This window comes from Podarcis filfolensis (assembly GCF_964270895.1).
Source record: "Podarcis filfolensis genome assembly, chromosome: 3".
NCBI lineage: Eukaryota > Metazoa > Chordata > Lepidosauria > Squamata > Lacertidae > Podarcis > Podarcis filfolensis.
The window spans coordinates 83,757,740-83,771,898 of NC_139606.1; the positions used below are offsets into that span (position 1 = coordinate 83,757,740).

Here is a 14,159-nt window from a genome sequence, read left to right on the forward strand (position 1 = left end):
TGGGGAGCCTCTGCACCTTGAGATCCTCTTGGCCTATAACTCCCACCATCTCTGACCATCGACCATGCTGGCTGGGACTGGTGGGCGCTGGAGTCCAGCAATATCTGGAGGGAACCCGTTAGCTACAAACTGAGGATCTATGTGTAGACAGGGCTCCCCTCAGGTCCATTGGCCCCTCTTCACTCTGGCTTCTGCTTAATTCTTGTTTTGGCTTCTGTATCTTCCAACCCCATCTCCCAGTGCAGCAGACTGTGGCATACAAAAGGAGCTGTGAACTTTCTTCATCAAAAGTTGGCCAGGTCAGGGTCCACTGGCCAAGCTAGAGTTCTGACTTGTTAGTTGCAAAGGCACTGCAGGGGTAGGAAGAACAACAATGCAGAGACAAATGGAAGAGCTTCCTCTCTCTTTTACTTTGAATTTAGTCATCCTGAAGGGAAATGGTTGGAAAGAATAGCTAAGGCCAAAGCATACTGTGAGGATGCACGCTTTCCACACAGAGCACAGCCAATACGCCTCTGCCAGAACTTGCTTCCTGTCTATTCCTCTCAGCTTTGCAAAAATGTCTTGAATCCTCATCTGCATCCGCATCCGTGCCTAAGAAAACGACTGCTGATGCCCCCCAGTTACCATTTACAGATGTCAACCTGCCATTCTAGACCTGGCCTCACCCAAACAGAGGGCGTAAATGCCGTGGTGGTTTTTTGGTATACAGACCCAAGACCACAAGTGGCAATGTGGATTCCAAGGAAACCAGTTCTACTAATGACCTTAGTGAAGTACTGAGTTAAGCTTGCATTCCTGCCAGTTATCATTTCGGCGGTGCCACCCTTGCGTGCTGTTGCACAAGGCAGAGGAACATGCCCCCAAGCTGAAGGGTTTATCACCTAAACCTGCTGTTCACTAAACAGACAACACTAGCAAGCCTGTCTTTGAGACACAGTTTAGTGTCTGCAGAAATAGGGAGCCTCAGTATTTATAGCATTAGTACCCTGCTCTCCACCCAAAAGTCTCTTGCATGCAGGCAGTTCAGACAAGACAGTCCTTGCCTGCAGGTGTGAAATCTTAAAGATCTAACACAAAAGGAAAAGGGAGGGGAGAGGAGGAAAAGCAAACTCAGATGCCAGTTCTTAAAAGCTGAATAGTTATTTTAGTGACCAGCTGGAATGGAAACAGTTCAGGGGCAGGAGGGGTCCATTCAGCAGAGCTGATGGATTGAGCCCTGCTTCCTGTTTCTTCTGCTAAGGCTGGAATGGCTGCTTCCAGTTGACAAGTGAGAGAAGAGGCCCGATAGAGTTGGCTGATGGAATGAGCCCTGCATGTGTGGTTTGCTCCTGCACACATCTCTCTTTCCTTAGTATTGCAAATGCACACACACTCAGTAGCAACCTGCACTTCAAGTTTCATCATCCTGTGTGCTCTACAGACATTTGAAATCATTGTGGCTGCCAAAAGTCTCCTGAGTCATGTTTCATTGTGTCTTCCTGAATCCAGCCAATCCACCAATATGCCTCCAGAAATGGTCCTTTGCCCCACCTGTGAAGAAGCATGTCATTTTTGTGGGCAAGTAGGTTGCTTGGTAGCTAAAATTGAAGTAAGAGGAAGACGATCGAAAAATATGTATAGACTTGCTCTTTTAACAAACTGCTGATTGAGGGTTCTTGTGCTGGTCATCCGGAGCAGGATTTACACAGTTTTATATTTCTTTACTGCTTTAGAAAGCAAGTCTATACATGCCTACTCAGGAGTAAGTCCTACTGAGTTCAGTGGGGCTTGCTCTCAGGTTAGGCGGGTATAGGATTGCAGCCTCTCTTAATTTTGTTTTGCCATAGTGCTGTTTGCCTCTTTGTTTTGAGAGGTTGTGATTGGTGAATGAGACTCAGCCTCTACCTTCTTTCTTTGCCCTCCTTTCATTTCAGATCCTGAGAATTAAACACTTTCAAGGCCAGCACTTAAGCCGGATGAGCTTCCAGCAGCACAGAGAATGTGAATGCAGGTGAGAGTGGATACCTTCTTGGAATTGAACTGACTGCTTTACAGTTGCATCTTAAAAAAAGAAAAGACAAAAAAGATCCACAGCCTTAGTATGGAGGGGCCTCTGTTTGATGATTGTTTGAAGGAGAATATTTCAATAGAGGTATTATGTTATTAATATAATAGTTGTAGGTTGCTCGCCACCAATTAGGTATGTTCACAGGATGGTGCAGACTGAAGCCGTGAATGCATAGTGCTAGCAAAGTTGGGGCAGGGACACCTAGTTAAACTCCCACCTCCAACATCTCTTGCCGCGTTGGCTTCCCTTTAGATCTTCACTCAACTAGTTGTAAACACCTGGAAAGGGTTTATAGGTATGTTCAATCAAACATGGTTAGAAACTTCCCACAACCAGGAACCCTACTAAGCTGTGTCTCCCACTTGTGGGGAGGTTTCTAAGTGCATTCAATGGAGCACACTTGCGAAACCCTCTTCAGAAGCTTCCATTAAGGTCAGAAGCAGCTCTCTGTGACCTCTGAAGCACGGCCTAAGGAGGCCTGCCAGGCCTCTCTGAATAGTCATTTCTAGCAAACCCCAGCCATGTGATGGCATTTGACAATTATATTGACCTTCCTCGCCATTTTCCACAGTCTTCCTAGGGCTGGGCTTAGCATTTTACGTATTTTGCATTCATTTTTACATATTTTTGAAATATTTTATATACAACAGTATATAAAAGTATGTAAGATATGTTTTGAAACCAGCCCTACTCCCTTCTGCCTCTGCTCCTGCCCACTGTTGTATTGCAGCCCCCGGAAGAAGGCTAGCCAGGTTAGGATCAGGCCCTTGGGCAGAAAGTGGCCCCCCACTCCCAATCTAAAGGGAAGCCCGTGTGCCTAGGGAAGCTGGGGGGGAAGGAGCTTGTATGCTCACCCCTGCCTCCATCTCTTGCTTTTGAGCATCACATGTTCAGGCAAAATACCTGCACACAGCATGAGACTCCATTAGATGCCAATAGCTAGCTGTGAAACATCTTAGCGTCATGGCCAGGAATTATTTTGCATCTGGCTGCGATAACTTATTTAAAATGTTTGTTAATGGCCCTTGATTGAGAGATTCCAGGATGGCTTACAGAAGTGTGAATAAAAACAAATTCGCACACAACATATAACACAAGCAAAATGCTGAAAGATAGAAAGGGCACCCTTGTAATAATTTTTTTGGGGAGAGGGGGTTTAACATGGCGAAAGCGGGGGTGTGATACCTGTGTATATATTCTTGGTTCCCTCCTGATATCTCTTCTCTTGTCTTTCCACACAGAGAGAGACCAAAGAAAGAAGTGAAACCTAGACAAGAAAAGTAAGTAACTTGGCTTAAGTTCTTTTTCTCTTTTGGTGTTGGTAATTTCCCACCCTCCCTCCCTCCTTTCCTTCCAATCATGGGAAACAATAACTGATTTAACAAACAAACAAAATTGCCATCATAAGGGCTGCACCCTGAATCCATTCCTTGTAGGCAGATAACACATACACACACCTAGCTTTGATGACTGTTGCTTCTTTCCTGCCTGATAACATACTGAAACGGCTTACTCATAGAAATTTGTAAAGAATAGCAAGGACAAAATTGGTAAAGAACAACAATGAAGCAACAGAATCTCCCCCTCCCTCCTTCCCTTTGGGAATGGATTCTAGGTTAAAGTTTCCTTCCATGAGCAGTTGTTGTTGTGGACACTGGAAATCATTGCCTCTCTCTTGCTGCTTGGGTGAAAACTTGCTGACTTATTCATAGCCGCTTGCATAGATTCCTAACACCAAGGCTATGCATGTGAGCTTTGCTGTCTCTCTCAGAGAAGGGGAGTTCTGCCAGTTATAGGGGGAAAAGCTGAAAGTAGACGCCTGTTCGGGGTATGGGCGGTCAGGTGACAGACATGCGAATGAACTTCGCATATTGATCACAATGGGTAGAATAAAATAAAATGAACTCTCTTGACATGTGAACCTTCTTGACATTGGATGGGCTGCCTTGTGGGAAAGGGACTAGCTGATGTTATAATGTGAACGGCAATCTGCTTTCAGCTTTGTGTGGACTAATGCGGCAGTGTTGATTGGGGGAAAAAATCCCTCTCTACCCATCTCCCAGACCATACCGAACAAGGGCAAATGTAATGTTTTCTCCTCCCACTCCTGGCTTAAAAAATAAGTAAATTACACATGCATTATGAGGGCATGAGTAGGACAGTGGACAGTCTCTGGTTTGGTATGGCAGCTAGGCAGAAACAGAGAGAGAAAGGAAGAAAGAGACTCTTAATGGCCAGCTATGTTGCCATTACCATGTTCTAATCTTCTCCTTGGGATTCGTTTCACGGAACCATCAAGAGGGGAGAGCCCAGCAAAGCACTCACAGCTTGGCTTGTTCTTTCTGGAATATCTTGTTCAATGGAGTGGCTGAAAGAGATCAGGGTGTGCTGCTGCGATGGAGAGAAAATGCTCGTGTAGCCAAAGTCCTCTCACCTTCTGCTGAAACTTCCACTCCTCACCTTTGGCTGAACTTCAGGTGGCTTGCTTCACTTTGCAAATTTCGCAGAACATGGGGGCACTCTGCTTTGAGTTAAGCTGAAATTCCTCTTGCGCTTGATGCTGTTGGTTTTGCTTTCCTCCTGGGGAGTGTGTCCTTCACGAAGTCAAGCATTGTGGAAAGGTTTTCCTCAAGCAGGCACCACTCCCTCTGTCTTGTTTGTAGCTCTAGCTGCGATCTGGGGGTGCTTGCTCTGCCTGTAGTAAGGAAAAGAGAAACTGGTGCCAACCAACAGGCTTGAACAAGTCTCAGGAAAGATGCAGCCAGTTACCCCCACAGCCCGCCTCTTCTTCCCATCCCATTGATGTGGACTTGCCTGTGGGAGGGAAGGAGGTAGAACTTGGGAGCGAGATGTAGGAACCCTCTCAAAATGCTCTTGCTTCTTTCTGTGTGCACCTCTCCCTTGATCTGCTGCTAACACAGGGAATCAGGGTTCCCCAGATTCTGGGTCATGGGGTTGGAGCTGAGCATTCCTGCCAATCTTGATCAATTCACATTATCAACATACTCGGCAGTGAAGCATAAGCTTTGTACCCAAAGGGTTTGAAGTTCAGTCTTGGGCATCTCCAGGTAGGGTTGGGAAAGCCATTGCTAGTCAGCATAATAAATACTGAGTGGTCTGGCTTGCTATAAGGCAGCTTCCCATATTGGAATAAGACTTGAGTTCCCATATTAGCAGGTTATCAGTCTTAGCTACAGGAAGGTGGCTCCAAATTCTCTGGCAGGACTGTGCCATAACCCAAAGAGCGCTAGCTAGGTTGAGGCTTTACTTCACCATCTCATCATTTAGAAATAGGCTGTTTGGCAGGTCTTTGTTCCCAGCAGGGATTGAGAGGCAAGAGAAGTTCAGCAGCTGGTTCTTTGGGTTAGGACTCCTCTTCTTGCATCGTTGTTCACCTGCCAGCACCAGTTATTGCTTCAGTCTTTGTGGATGACCCCAGCAGCAAAGGGATAGCAGAACTGGCTGCTTTGCTGTCAGTTGCAACAAGACACTCATAGCTGTGCAACAGCATGCTGGGTTCAAATGGACCCAGAGTTCATGGTCTCCAGAGTAAGGCCAAAGGGACTGAGGTTGAGATTTTAGTCAGCAGTTCCATTTGCCGCCTGCCTACTTTTGAGCACCACTTAGGGCTGAGTTCAACTAAATAGTTGTGCTAGCGGGAGCCAACACAAGAAGTCCAGCTAGTGTAATGGGGCTTCCCTCCTTCTGTGCCCCCCAAATCAACCCACAGAACAGGGGCAAAGATGGATGATCTCTTTAGTGCTACTTTGAATTCCACCCTTATAATTTTACTGGAGTTCTTCAAACTGGATTTCTGAGGTCAGAAGTTCTGTGTGTCAGAATAATCCAGACATATGCTGGGCAAGGCGCAAATGCTTTATCAAGGATGCCTGCCTGCGCTGTCTCTTACCAGCTGATGGTGAACAATGCATTTCATTTGGGCACAGGCAGTTTCCAGGCCTCTTTCAGCAAGCCCCTCCGCCAAGTGGGGAGAAGTAGCTCCTCCCATCTCTTGGGCCAGTGGCAGGGTTGCATGCTGAGACATTGTTGGGTCTGCCATGGTTCAGCTCCGTAGCCCTGACAGGGGTTGTGCTGGTGGTGTGAAGGGGGCTAGAGTAAGAGGTGGCAAAAAAGAAACCTTGAGCCAAAGGCTTTCCAGCCTTCTCCTCTTCCTGGGCTTCCTGTTCGCCCAAGCCCACAGGGCAGTTCCTCCCCCATTTCCTGTCCTCCCTCCCTGTTTCCTTCCCGCTTCTTCTCTTCCTCCTTCCTTCTCTTTTCTTTCTTTCTGCTTTTTTTTTGTTTTGTTTTTCTTCCAGAAAATCAAAGCGAGGAAAGGGGAAGGGTCAAAAGAGAAAGCGCAAGAGAGGCCGGTATAAACCACAAAACTTGTACGTTTGCATCATGTGCTTGTAGACTCTGCCCCTTCCCCATTTCTTCCCATCACCCCTCAAATCAAAACACCTGCTTGCGATACACCTAATTACAACATAGAGACAATTCCCCACCCCCTTCTCCAAATCACTCCTTCGTGGAGAGCTGGGGTGGCCTCACTGGTGGTGGTAGCGTAGCAGCTTTGGCACGTCTGACGCAGAGGCATAAAAGGAGGAGCGATTCTTCTTCTTGCTTGGGATTACTCTTTCTCTTCTGAAGGCACAACAACATGAAGGGACAGGCAGGCTTATTTGCTTCACTGTTGCTGCACCCTGCAATCCCCCCTGTGTGATTTCCCATCTCCTCGCTTCCCTTAATTTCAGCTTTCCCTTTAAGGCTGTCATTGTTAATGAGGCTGGCAACAAGGGCTTGGTGCTTGCCATTCATGCATGTTTATGTCTGTGTGTGTGATCTGATGGTAACACTAACCAGTGAGGAGCTAGAGGACTCTGGGAAACATATGAGGAGCGCTCTCTCTCTCTCTCTCTCTCTCTCTTCTGGATATTGGTGGTTCCTCTTTTACTCTCTCTCTTCAATTCACAGAATCCTGCATTGCTAATAATCTGGTGGCAGTTCTGGAGCAGGAAAGGGATTTGAAAATGAGCTATTTTGATTCAATCCCTAAGGGGGAAATTATTATTATTATTATTATTATTATTATTATTATTATTATTATTATTAGGCCCCCACGCACAAAGCAGCTGAATCTAGGAGACTGTCTCCTCTCCTCTCCACCTTTTGGTATAGCTGTTGCCCCAGTTGACATTAGCAAGACTTTCTTTGTAGGAGGAGCTGCCACTGGGTATTTAACATGTTTTCACTCTTGTTTTGGGGACCTCTGTTAACATGAGGAGGCTCTCGCCATTTTTACCTTGGCCAATTGGACTAATGCAGGATTTGTGAATTGTGCAGCTGCAGAGAGCCGGTTTCTTTCTCTTTAAGCTGTTGCAAGTAAGTGTTGGAACGCCTTTGGGACTGTCTGCCAGCCAGCAGTGTTCTGAATGAGCAGTGCTGAGCGAGTGGGGGTTGGGGGCAGGGGTTGCTTCAATGTTTAGGGTGTTGCATGTGTAAATTTCTTCCCGCTAAAGCGCTGTAGCTTAGACCTCTTTCCTTTTGCCTTTTTGCAGTCACTGTGAACCTTGCTCAGAAAGGAGAAAGCACTTGTTCAAACAAGATCCCCAGACCTGTAAATGTTCCTGCAAATTCACAGACTCACGTTGCAAGTCGAGGCAGCTTGAGTTAAACGAGCGCACTTGCAGGTTTGTGTCCTGAAGAATGAAAGAGAGAGAAAATACCCACAAACATATGGGCACACACACACACATGTGCGTGCAGCTCACACAAACACACAAACACTCTCAAGTTGAGAAAGAGCAAGAGAGAGAAAGTTTGCTTCCTGCTGGCTTCTGCTGCCAATGTTCTATGATCCCTCCTTTTCCCTGCTTGACATGAATAGGGAAAAGGATAGGGCTATTATGAGTCTCATGTCACAAGCTTTCTGTGTTATGGTAGGGCTGGGCTGGAATGACGACAAGACAGGGTGGTGTTAAGATAGAACGTGCTCTTTGGCTAGCAAGATGGCTCATTTCATGCTGCTGGAAACCAGGGGAAAGGGCTCGGTGCCTTTGATGCAAATGCTTGTATAATAGGATATAGGCTATTGGATCATAATAGAAGTCCCTTTTGCTCCAGACACAGGGCTGCAAGGAGAACTGAAGTGTAACTAGACAAGCTCTTTAAAATCTTTATTAAGGCTTGCAGCAGTAGTCCACCTTAGGACTGAGTCCTTCCATCTGTGGTGTAATTGGAAGAGTGACTTGCGTGGACTAGAATAGGCAGAGAAGCAATGCCACAAGCCAATGATATGCACCACCTCAAAGTCTGACTGAGTGCATACAAGATGTCATCATCTCTGTATCCACTTTGTAACCACAAATACCACCCAACCCTTCACAAAGATGCCAGAGCTTCCTGCCACCAAGAGGTTTCATACATCCTGTTTTTACGTTTGGGAAATGTGCATTTCTGCCTCAATAGAAAGGGTCCCCTGCAGCCAAGGCTAGAAGGGCAGGAGTCCATTTAGTTCTCTGAGAATAGCACATGTGGTTCTACAGTAGCTTTGTCCATTTGGTGCCCTGCAGATGCTTTGGACTTGCTGGGACTCTGTAGAGTTGCAGCTGTAGTCAGAAACATCTGGAAGACACTAGATTGGTGAAGACTGACCTACAGTATCCGCAGTCGACCATGTGTGCTTGCAGATATTGAGCTGGATACCGTTGGGCTTTTTGATATGATTGGCCAGGAAGCTCCATTCTCTGCTAGTGGAGGAGTTTGAGACACACTGCTCTCTATGCAGGGGAATCTTGTGAGGGGTTGTAACCTGAGTGTGGATGCCTTTTGCTGCAGAAAGAAGGGAGCCAGCTCTTCTTGGGTTACAGTTCACCCTGTAGAAGTAGTCCCTGGAGAGAAACCAGGCATCTTCTTGCCCTTGACCTTTATAGTTTTTCCTCAAACTTTCCAAAGAGCAGCTTTGGAAAACCATCCTTGCTAGAAGCTTAAGGCTCAGAAGGTTTCTCAAAGGAGGAATAAAAATGCTCTAGGATTTGGAAATTATTCACCCCATGGTTAGGTTCTCCCCTGTGCCAGGGTGGAATGCTGATTTTCAGAGTGTCTTGTCAGTGCATCGGGTGGGAGGAGAGGCTGTACTCGTTGGGGCTGGCAACCTCATATCTGTGTGCGTGTGGAAAGCTGCTTCAGATGAACTTTCATTCCTACTGAGTTATGAAATCTGGACCTTAAAAGGGCACAGCAAATTCATCTTCTTCCTGCTTCTGCCACAAACTGTTGCTGCTGTGTTCAGGCACTAACCACTGTCTCTTGGCAAAGAGTGGAATGACAAACAATATATATTTTTTGTTTCCCTTTTGCCTGCGTGAGACACTCACGGCTTTGTTTGGCTGCACCTCCACATAAAAAAAAACAAAACAATATAGATTGGGAGGGGATAATTTGTGTGAGTTGCGACGTGCAAGGAGGTATGACAGTTTGGAGAGGAAAGTAATTTTCTGTCATTATTTGGGAGCAGGAAACACATGGAAACGCAGTGGTGTTTTTTAATTTTTTTTAAAAAAATTGCTCTTTAAGACAAATTTCAAGTCACCCACCTCACCTGCTTTGTATGGATTTATGTGGGGAAACAATGGGACTGGCTGTTCATTTAGTAGCTCTGTAGTTCTCCTCTTCCCATACCACAGCCTTCATCACCTCAGAGAATCCCACACCTAAGTTACTTCAGTTAACCATAACCTCTTCTCCCCACCCACTCTCTTCAACAGATGTGAAAAACCGAGACGGTGAGCAGCAGAGAAGAAAAGGAGTGGGGGAAGAGAGCCTTGGTTTCTGGAGCCTGATATCTCGCCTGGTCAAAAAACACTAATCCAAATGAACACTAAAATGAAGGATCAGTAGAGCACAGCACTTTTGAGTACGGACGATGGACTCCGGAAGGAACATTCCCCAAGGACCCTCACAAGATTCACCTTTTGGTTTTGAACTGGTTTTCTATAGAGACTTTCCTTCTCATGCTGCTAAATAATAGAGCCAGGGAGACTGGAGTGGTATGTTTTGGGACTCCCGTTTCACATGAATAAAAATATATATGTTTGTAAATATAGATATACATATATATTCTGAGTTTTAAGAGAGAAAAAAAACATTGCTAACATTATTGGTGTCTTCACTGGATATATTCAACTGCTGTGGACACAAGTGGGCTACTTGGGGCGTAAGAAAGAAACGATGACTGGACTTCAGCCAAAAGCGCTCAGTGTAATCTTCATACTCTTGCTGACTCTGTTAAGCATGCTGCTCCACCAAGCTCAGTTCCCCAGGCCCTGTCTTGTATGGAGAGACATTGGCACCAGAGAGGAGGTGGCAGGGGATTCCAAAGATGGGGCCTTGGAATATTATGGGTCAAAAGGTCAAGGAAGTGACTCTAGCCACTAGGTCTGAGGATTCGGTCAACTTCCCTCTCCCTCCTCTCCAAAACGATCTGCCCCAACTTGTCTTGCAACCTGCCTGTTTTGATGGGACACTGGTGTATGTTGTCGAATTGACTTTGCTGCAGGAACTTTGCCCTGGATCTATGTTCTGGCCTTAACGGTGCTTGTCAGTGGCTGGTGCTTGTCAACTTGAGCAGGCGTTGCTGGGATCTACAATCTTGCAACCTCTCTTTGCTACTTAAATCAAGGATATAGGGGCTTGGCAGTACATGGAAGCAAGAATATATAGCCAGGCAGTTGAGCAGTGCTGTCTGCCATCCTTATGCACAGAGCTGCCATTGAAGATGCTTATGGAACATCTCTGGAAAGGGATATTAATCTGAAGTATATATGTACAATAGATTGGGGCGGGGGGTGAGTGTGTGTCTGTGTGGGGAGTATATGCACACAAATATACAGGTTCAAAATTGGAAAGTGGCATTTACAGCCTGCTGGGCAGTATCCGATGAGAGATTACTTCTCGTTTTGTGAATTCATTAATATTCTCAATCTGTTGTAACATGAATGTGCCAAGACATCTTGTGCTATGCTGGAGTTTTGTAACTTTATTTCTGTCCACCATCATACTGGTGGCGTAATGTTGCCTATCCTACCAATACACGGTCTTGTTTATTTGAAAACGTGTTCCGTTGCAACAGAAACTTATTTAACAAGAGACTTATGAAGCATTCGCCACCAAACGTTGGATAATTCATAATGAGTTTATTTGCCTGAAGTAAACTCTCATCTGGACTTTGGGGGTGCCCATCTTAAATTTTCCTTCCCCAATAACCTTGAGCAATGTGCCATGTAGAATCTTGAATTTTCAGTGTTGAATTGTTCAGAAAACACTTGTCTGACTTGGCTTGATGTGACAAAGATAGCCTCAAATTGACCCCATTCATCATGCTTCTGCACTACAAGGTTCGGAACATTCTTATGTGGAACCTGATTAAAGTTGGTAGCACCCTAGAGTGGCTAATATATTCAGGCTCTCTAGATGTTGGCAGTTTCGTTTAACCCCCTTTAGCACAGCTTTCCCAACCTGGTGCTTTCCAGTGGTTACTGTTGTTTTTACTACAACTAAGTTTTTTTGGGGTTACAACTAACTCAGCTAGGTTGAGGAAGGCTGTTGAATTAAAGGTGTGTGTGTGTGTGTGTGTTTGTAAAATCAGGCCCAGTCAACAGCCACTATAAACATGCATTGCCTGCGATGTGCGGGACCATGTGTGCACAACCCTTGGGAAAGTAGAAAAAAGCTTTGCAACTCCTAAAACTGGCAAGAGTTCCATTGTAACACTGGTATGGGGACTGCATTACAACACAGAAGCTTGGGCTAGTCACCTAGATATAATGCACAAATTTTGAGTAACGGATGCCTAAGTGCTCTTGTGAAATCAGGCTATAATGCTCAGTGCCTTTGCAAGATAAAACACTATAAACACCAAAGCACACCAAACCACTAGGTATTAAGTAAACATTCTGATCTGGAAAGGAGCTGGCAGCAATGTACTTTAAATATCTGAAGTTTGTTGACTTGCCCAAATATACCCTGGCCTTAGCCAGCAAATGAGTGCTGATGATAATAGGGCCATATTGATGACTTGGCAAGCGCAACATGGATACAATCCACTGGTAGCCTTCCCCCCCTCACTCATTAGCTCTAGATGAAATTTACTGGTGCTCCTGCACTTGGATTGATCCTGGAAGGGCAGTGCTTCCGTTTGCCCCCCTCCCCCAGTTGGATTGAACCCAGCACCTGTGACGTTGTGGGCAGCTTCTGCTGCCTTCTAAGCAGGTGCATGTGGCGCAGACTCTTTGAGATTTGAAGCAGCATTGCTGCCTTTGAAAACCTATTCCTATTTAATTTATGTAAAATATGTTAGCATTCAGTGTGTATGTGTGTGTGCGCGCACCTGAGTGATGCTGCATGCATGGACCCGTGGCTGCCTGGCTGCTCAAAAGGTAGTAAGGCCAGCTCTGATTGGCTTGGTGAGTGGGCGGAATGAATCCAAACTTCTTCCCTTGCGTTGGGGTAGCTGTAGGTTCTGGATTCTCCACCCCACCCCCAAGAGATTCAGCACTTAGCGCTGGCCATCCATTTCGCATTGCAGACCTGTTTCCTAATTCAGTGGTGGGTGGCTGTGAATGCAGAGGTCTAGAACTGTGTGTGTGTGTGTGTGTGTGTGTGTGTGTGTGTATGTGTATGGAAGCTTGCTTCCAATTGCCTTCACTGGAGTGGGGTGTACGCCTGGTGCTCAGTTTCAGAAGTTTGGGTTTTAAAAAAATCAAGTTACATTTGGTCTGTGTGAGAATGCTGCCAAATGCCTGTCTGTTTCCAGACAAGCAAAAAATCAACTTGTTGCAAGTTTGATGATTAACCACTATGAAATTCCCTTCTACCCAATAGCAAGTGTGGTGTATGTGTGAGTGTGCGTGCGTGTGTGTGCGTGCAGGGGTGTGTGTGTGCTTGTGCGTGCACACACACGCACAGAGCTGAAATGTATATATTCATGCTGTGCAAGGTGACAAACATTGTTCTATATACTTGTTTAATATCCCTTTTTAAAAATTAGAAATTAAAAATAATAATTTAAACTAGGTATTTTTCAGTATTCTTTGTTAATATTTAATTTTACTATTTATAAGCCGTACCTCTTTTTTTGTACTGTTATGTATAAATTTTTAACTCTTCTGCTCCATCCAATCTCTCCCCAGTTGTTGACAGAGTCAGTAGCATGATCAGTTATTTAATTAATATCTCTTAACACCCTCCCCCTACACATTCCTTTTGAGGCAAGGGTTATACATCTACATATTATATATATATTTGGTTATATGTATGTGTGTGTGTATATATATATATATATATGTTTATGTATATGTGTGATTCGGAATAAATAGACACTACGATTTTTATATATGTAACCCGCTCCTGCGCCCCAGAAATATAGAAAAATTTACTATCATTTTATTTATTGGTGCTACTGTTTATCTGTAATGTGGCAAGAAAAGAATACATTTGCCACACTGGCTAATCTCAAGATTCCATATGAAATATTTATTTTTAGACAAAAAAATAACAAATATATCTTTAAAAAAACCACCATCTATGGCTTTTTTTGTAATAAAGAATTTAATTCTCACTTGGTTTATTTTCCCAAACTTCTTTTGCATCTTTTTTTCCTGCTGGTGTTTTTTGAACTGATTTTGCTAATTGGCTGTGGGGAGGGGGTCACGGGGGGAAGGGCTTGTATAGCTGTGAAAGTGCATTGTCTTATGTAGTGACCTAAGGCCACAAAACAGCCCTCTTTGATCTATGGGCAGAATACCAATACAGTGGTACCTCGGGTTACAGACGCTTCAGGTTACATAGGCTTCAGGTTACAGACTCCGCTAACCCAGAAATAGTACCTTGGGTTAAGAATTTTGCTTCAGTATGAGAACAGAAATTGTGCTCCAGCGGCGCGGCAGCAGCAGGAGGCCCCATTAGCTAAAGTGGTTGCTTCAGGTTAAGAATGGACCTCCGGAATGAATTAAGTACTTAACCCGAGGTACCACTGTATGCTTTCAATGCTCCCTACTTGTGCTGTTAAGATATCCAAATATTCCTATATACAGTGGTACCTCGGTTTTCG

General features: G+C 45.0%; 1 protein-coding gene across 5 annotated transcripts in view; it reads left to right on the forward strand.

Annotated features, from left to right (window-relative positions):
* Nucleotides 1-13,667, forward strand: part of VEGFA (vascular endothelial growth factor A) — a 31,755-nt gene extending 18,088 nt beyond the window's left edge. Inside the window, exons 4-8 of one of the 5 annotated variants that reach the window (XM_083606263.1) lie at nucleotides 1,917-1,993; nucleotides 3,292-3,330; nucleotides 6,367-6,438; nucleotides 7,609-7,740; nucleotides 9,817-13,667. In XM_083606263.1, the coding sequence (XP_083462389.1) occupies nucleotides 1,917-1,993; nucleotides 3,292-3,330; nucleotides 6,367-6,438; nucleotides 7,609-7,740; nucleotides 9,817-9,838 (342 nt within the window). In that variant the 3' untranslated portion in view covers nucleotides 9,839-13,667. The remainder of the gene's footprint in view (nucleotides 1-1,916; nucleotides 1,994-3,291; nucleotides 3,331-6,366; nucleotides 6,439-7,608; nucleotides 7,741-9,816) is intronic. The other 4 variants (XM_083606264.1, XM_083606265.1, XM_083606266.1 and 1 more) reach the window with 4 other exon arrangements.
* The last annotated feature ends 492 nt before the right edge of the window (nucleotides 13,668-14,159 follow it).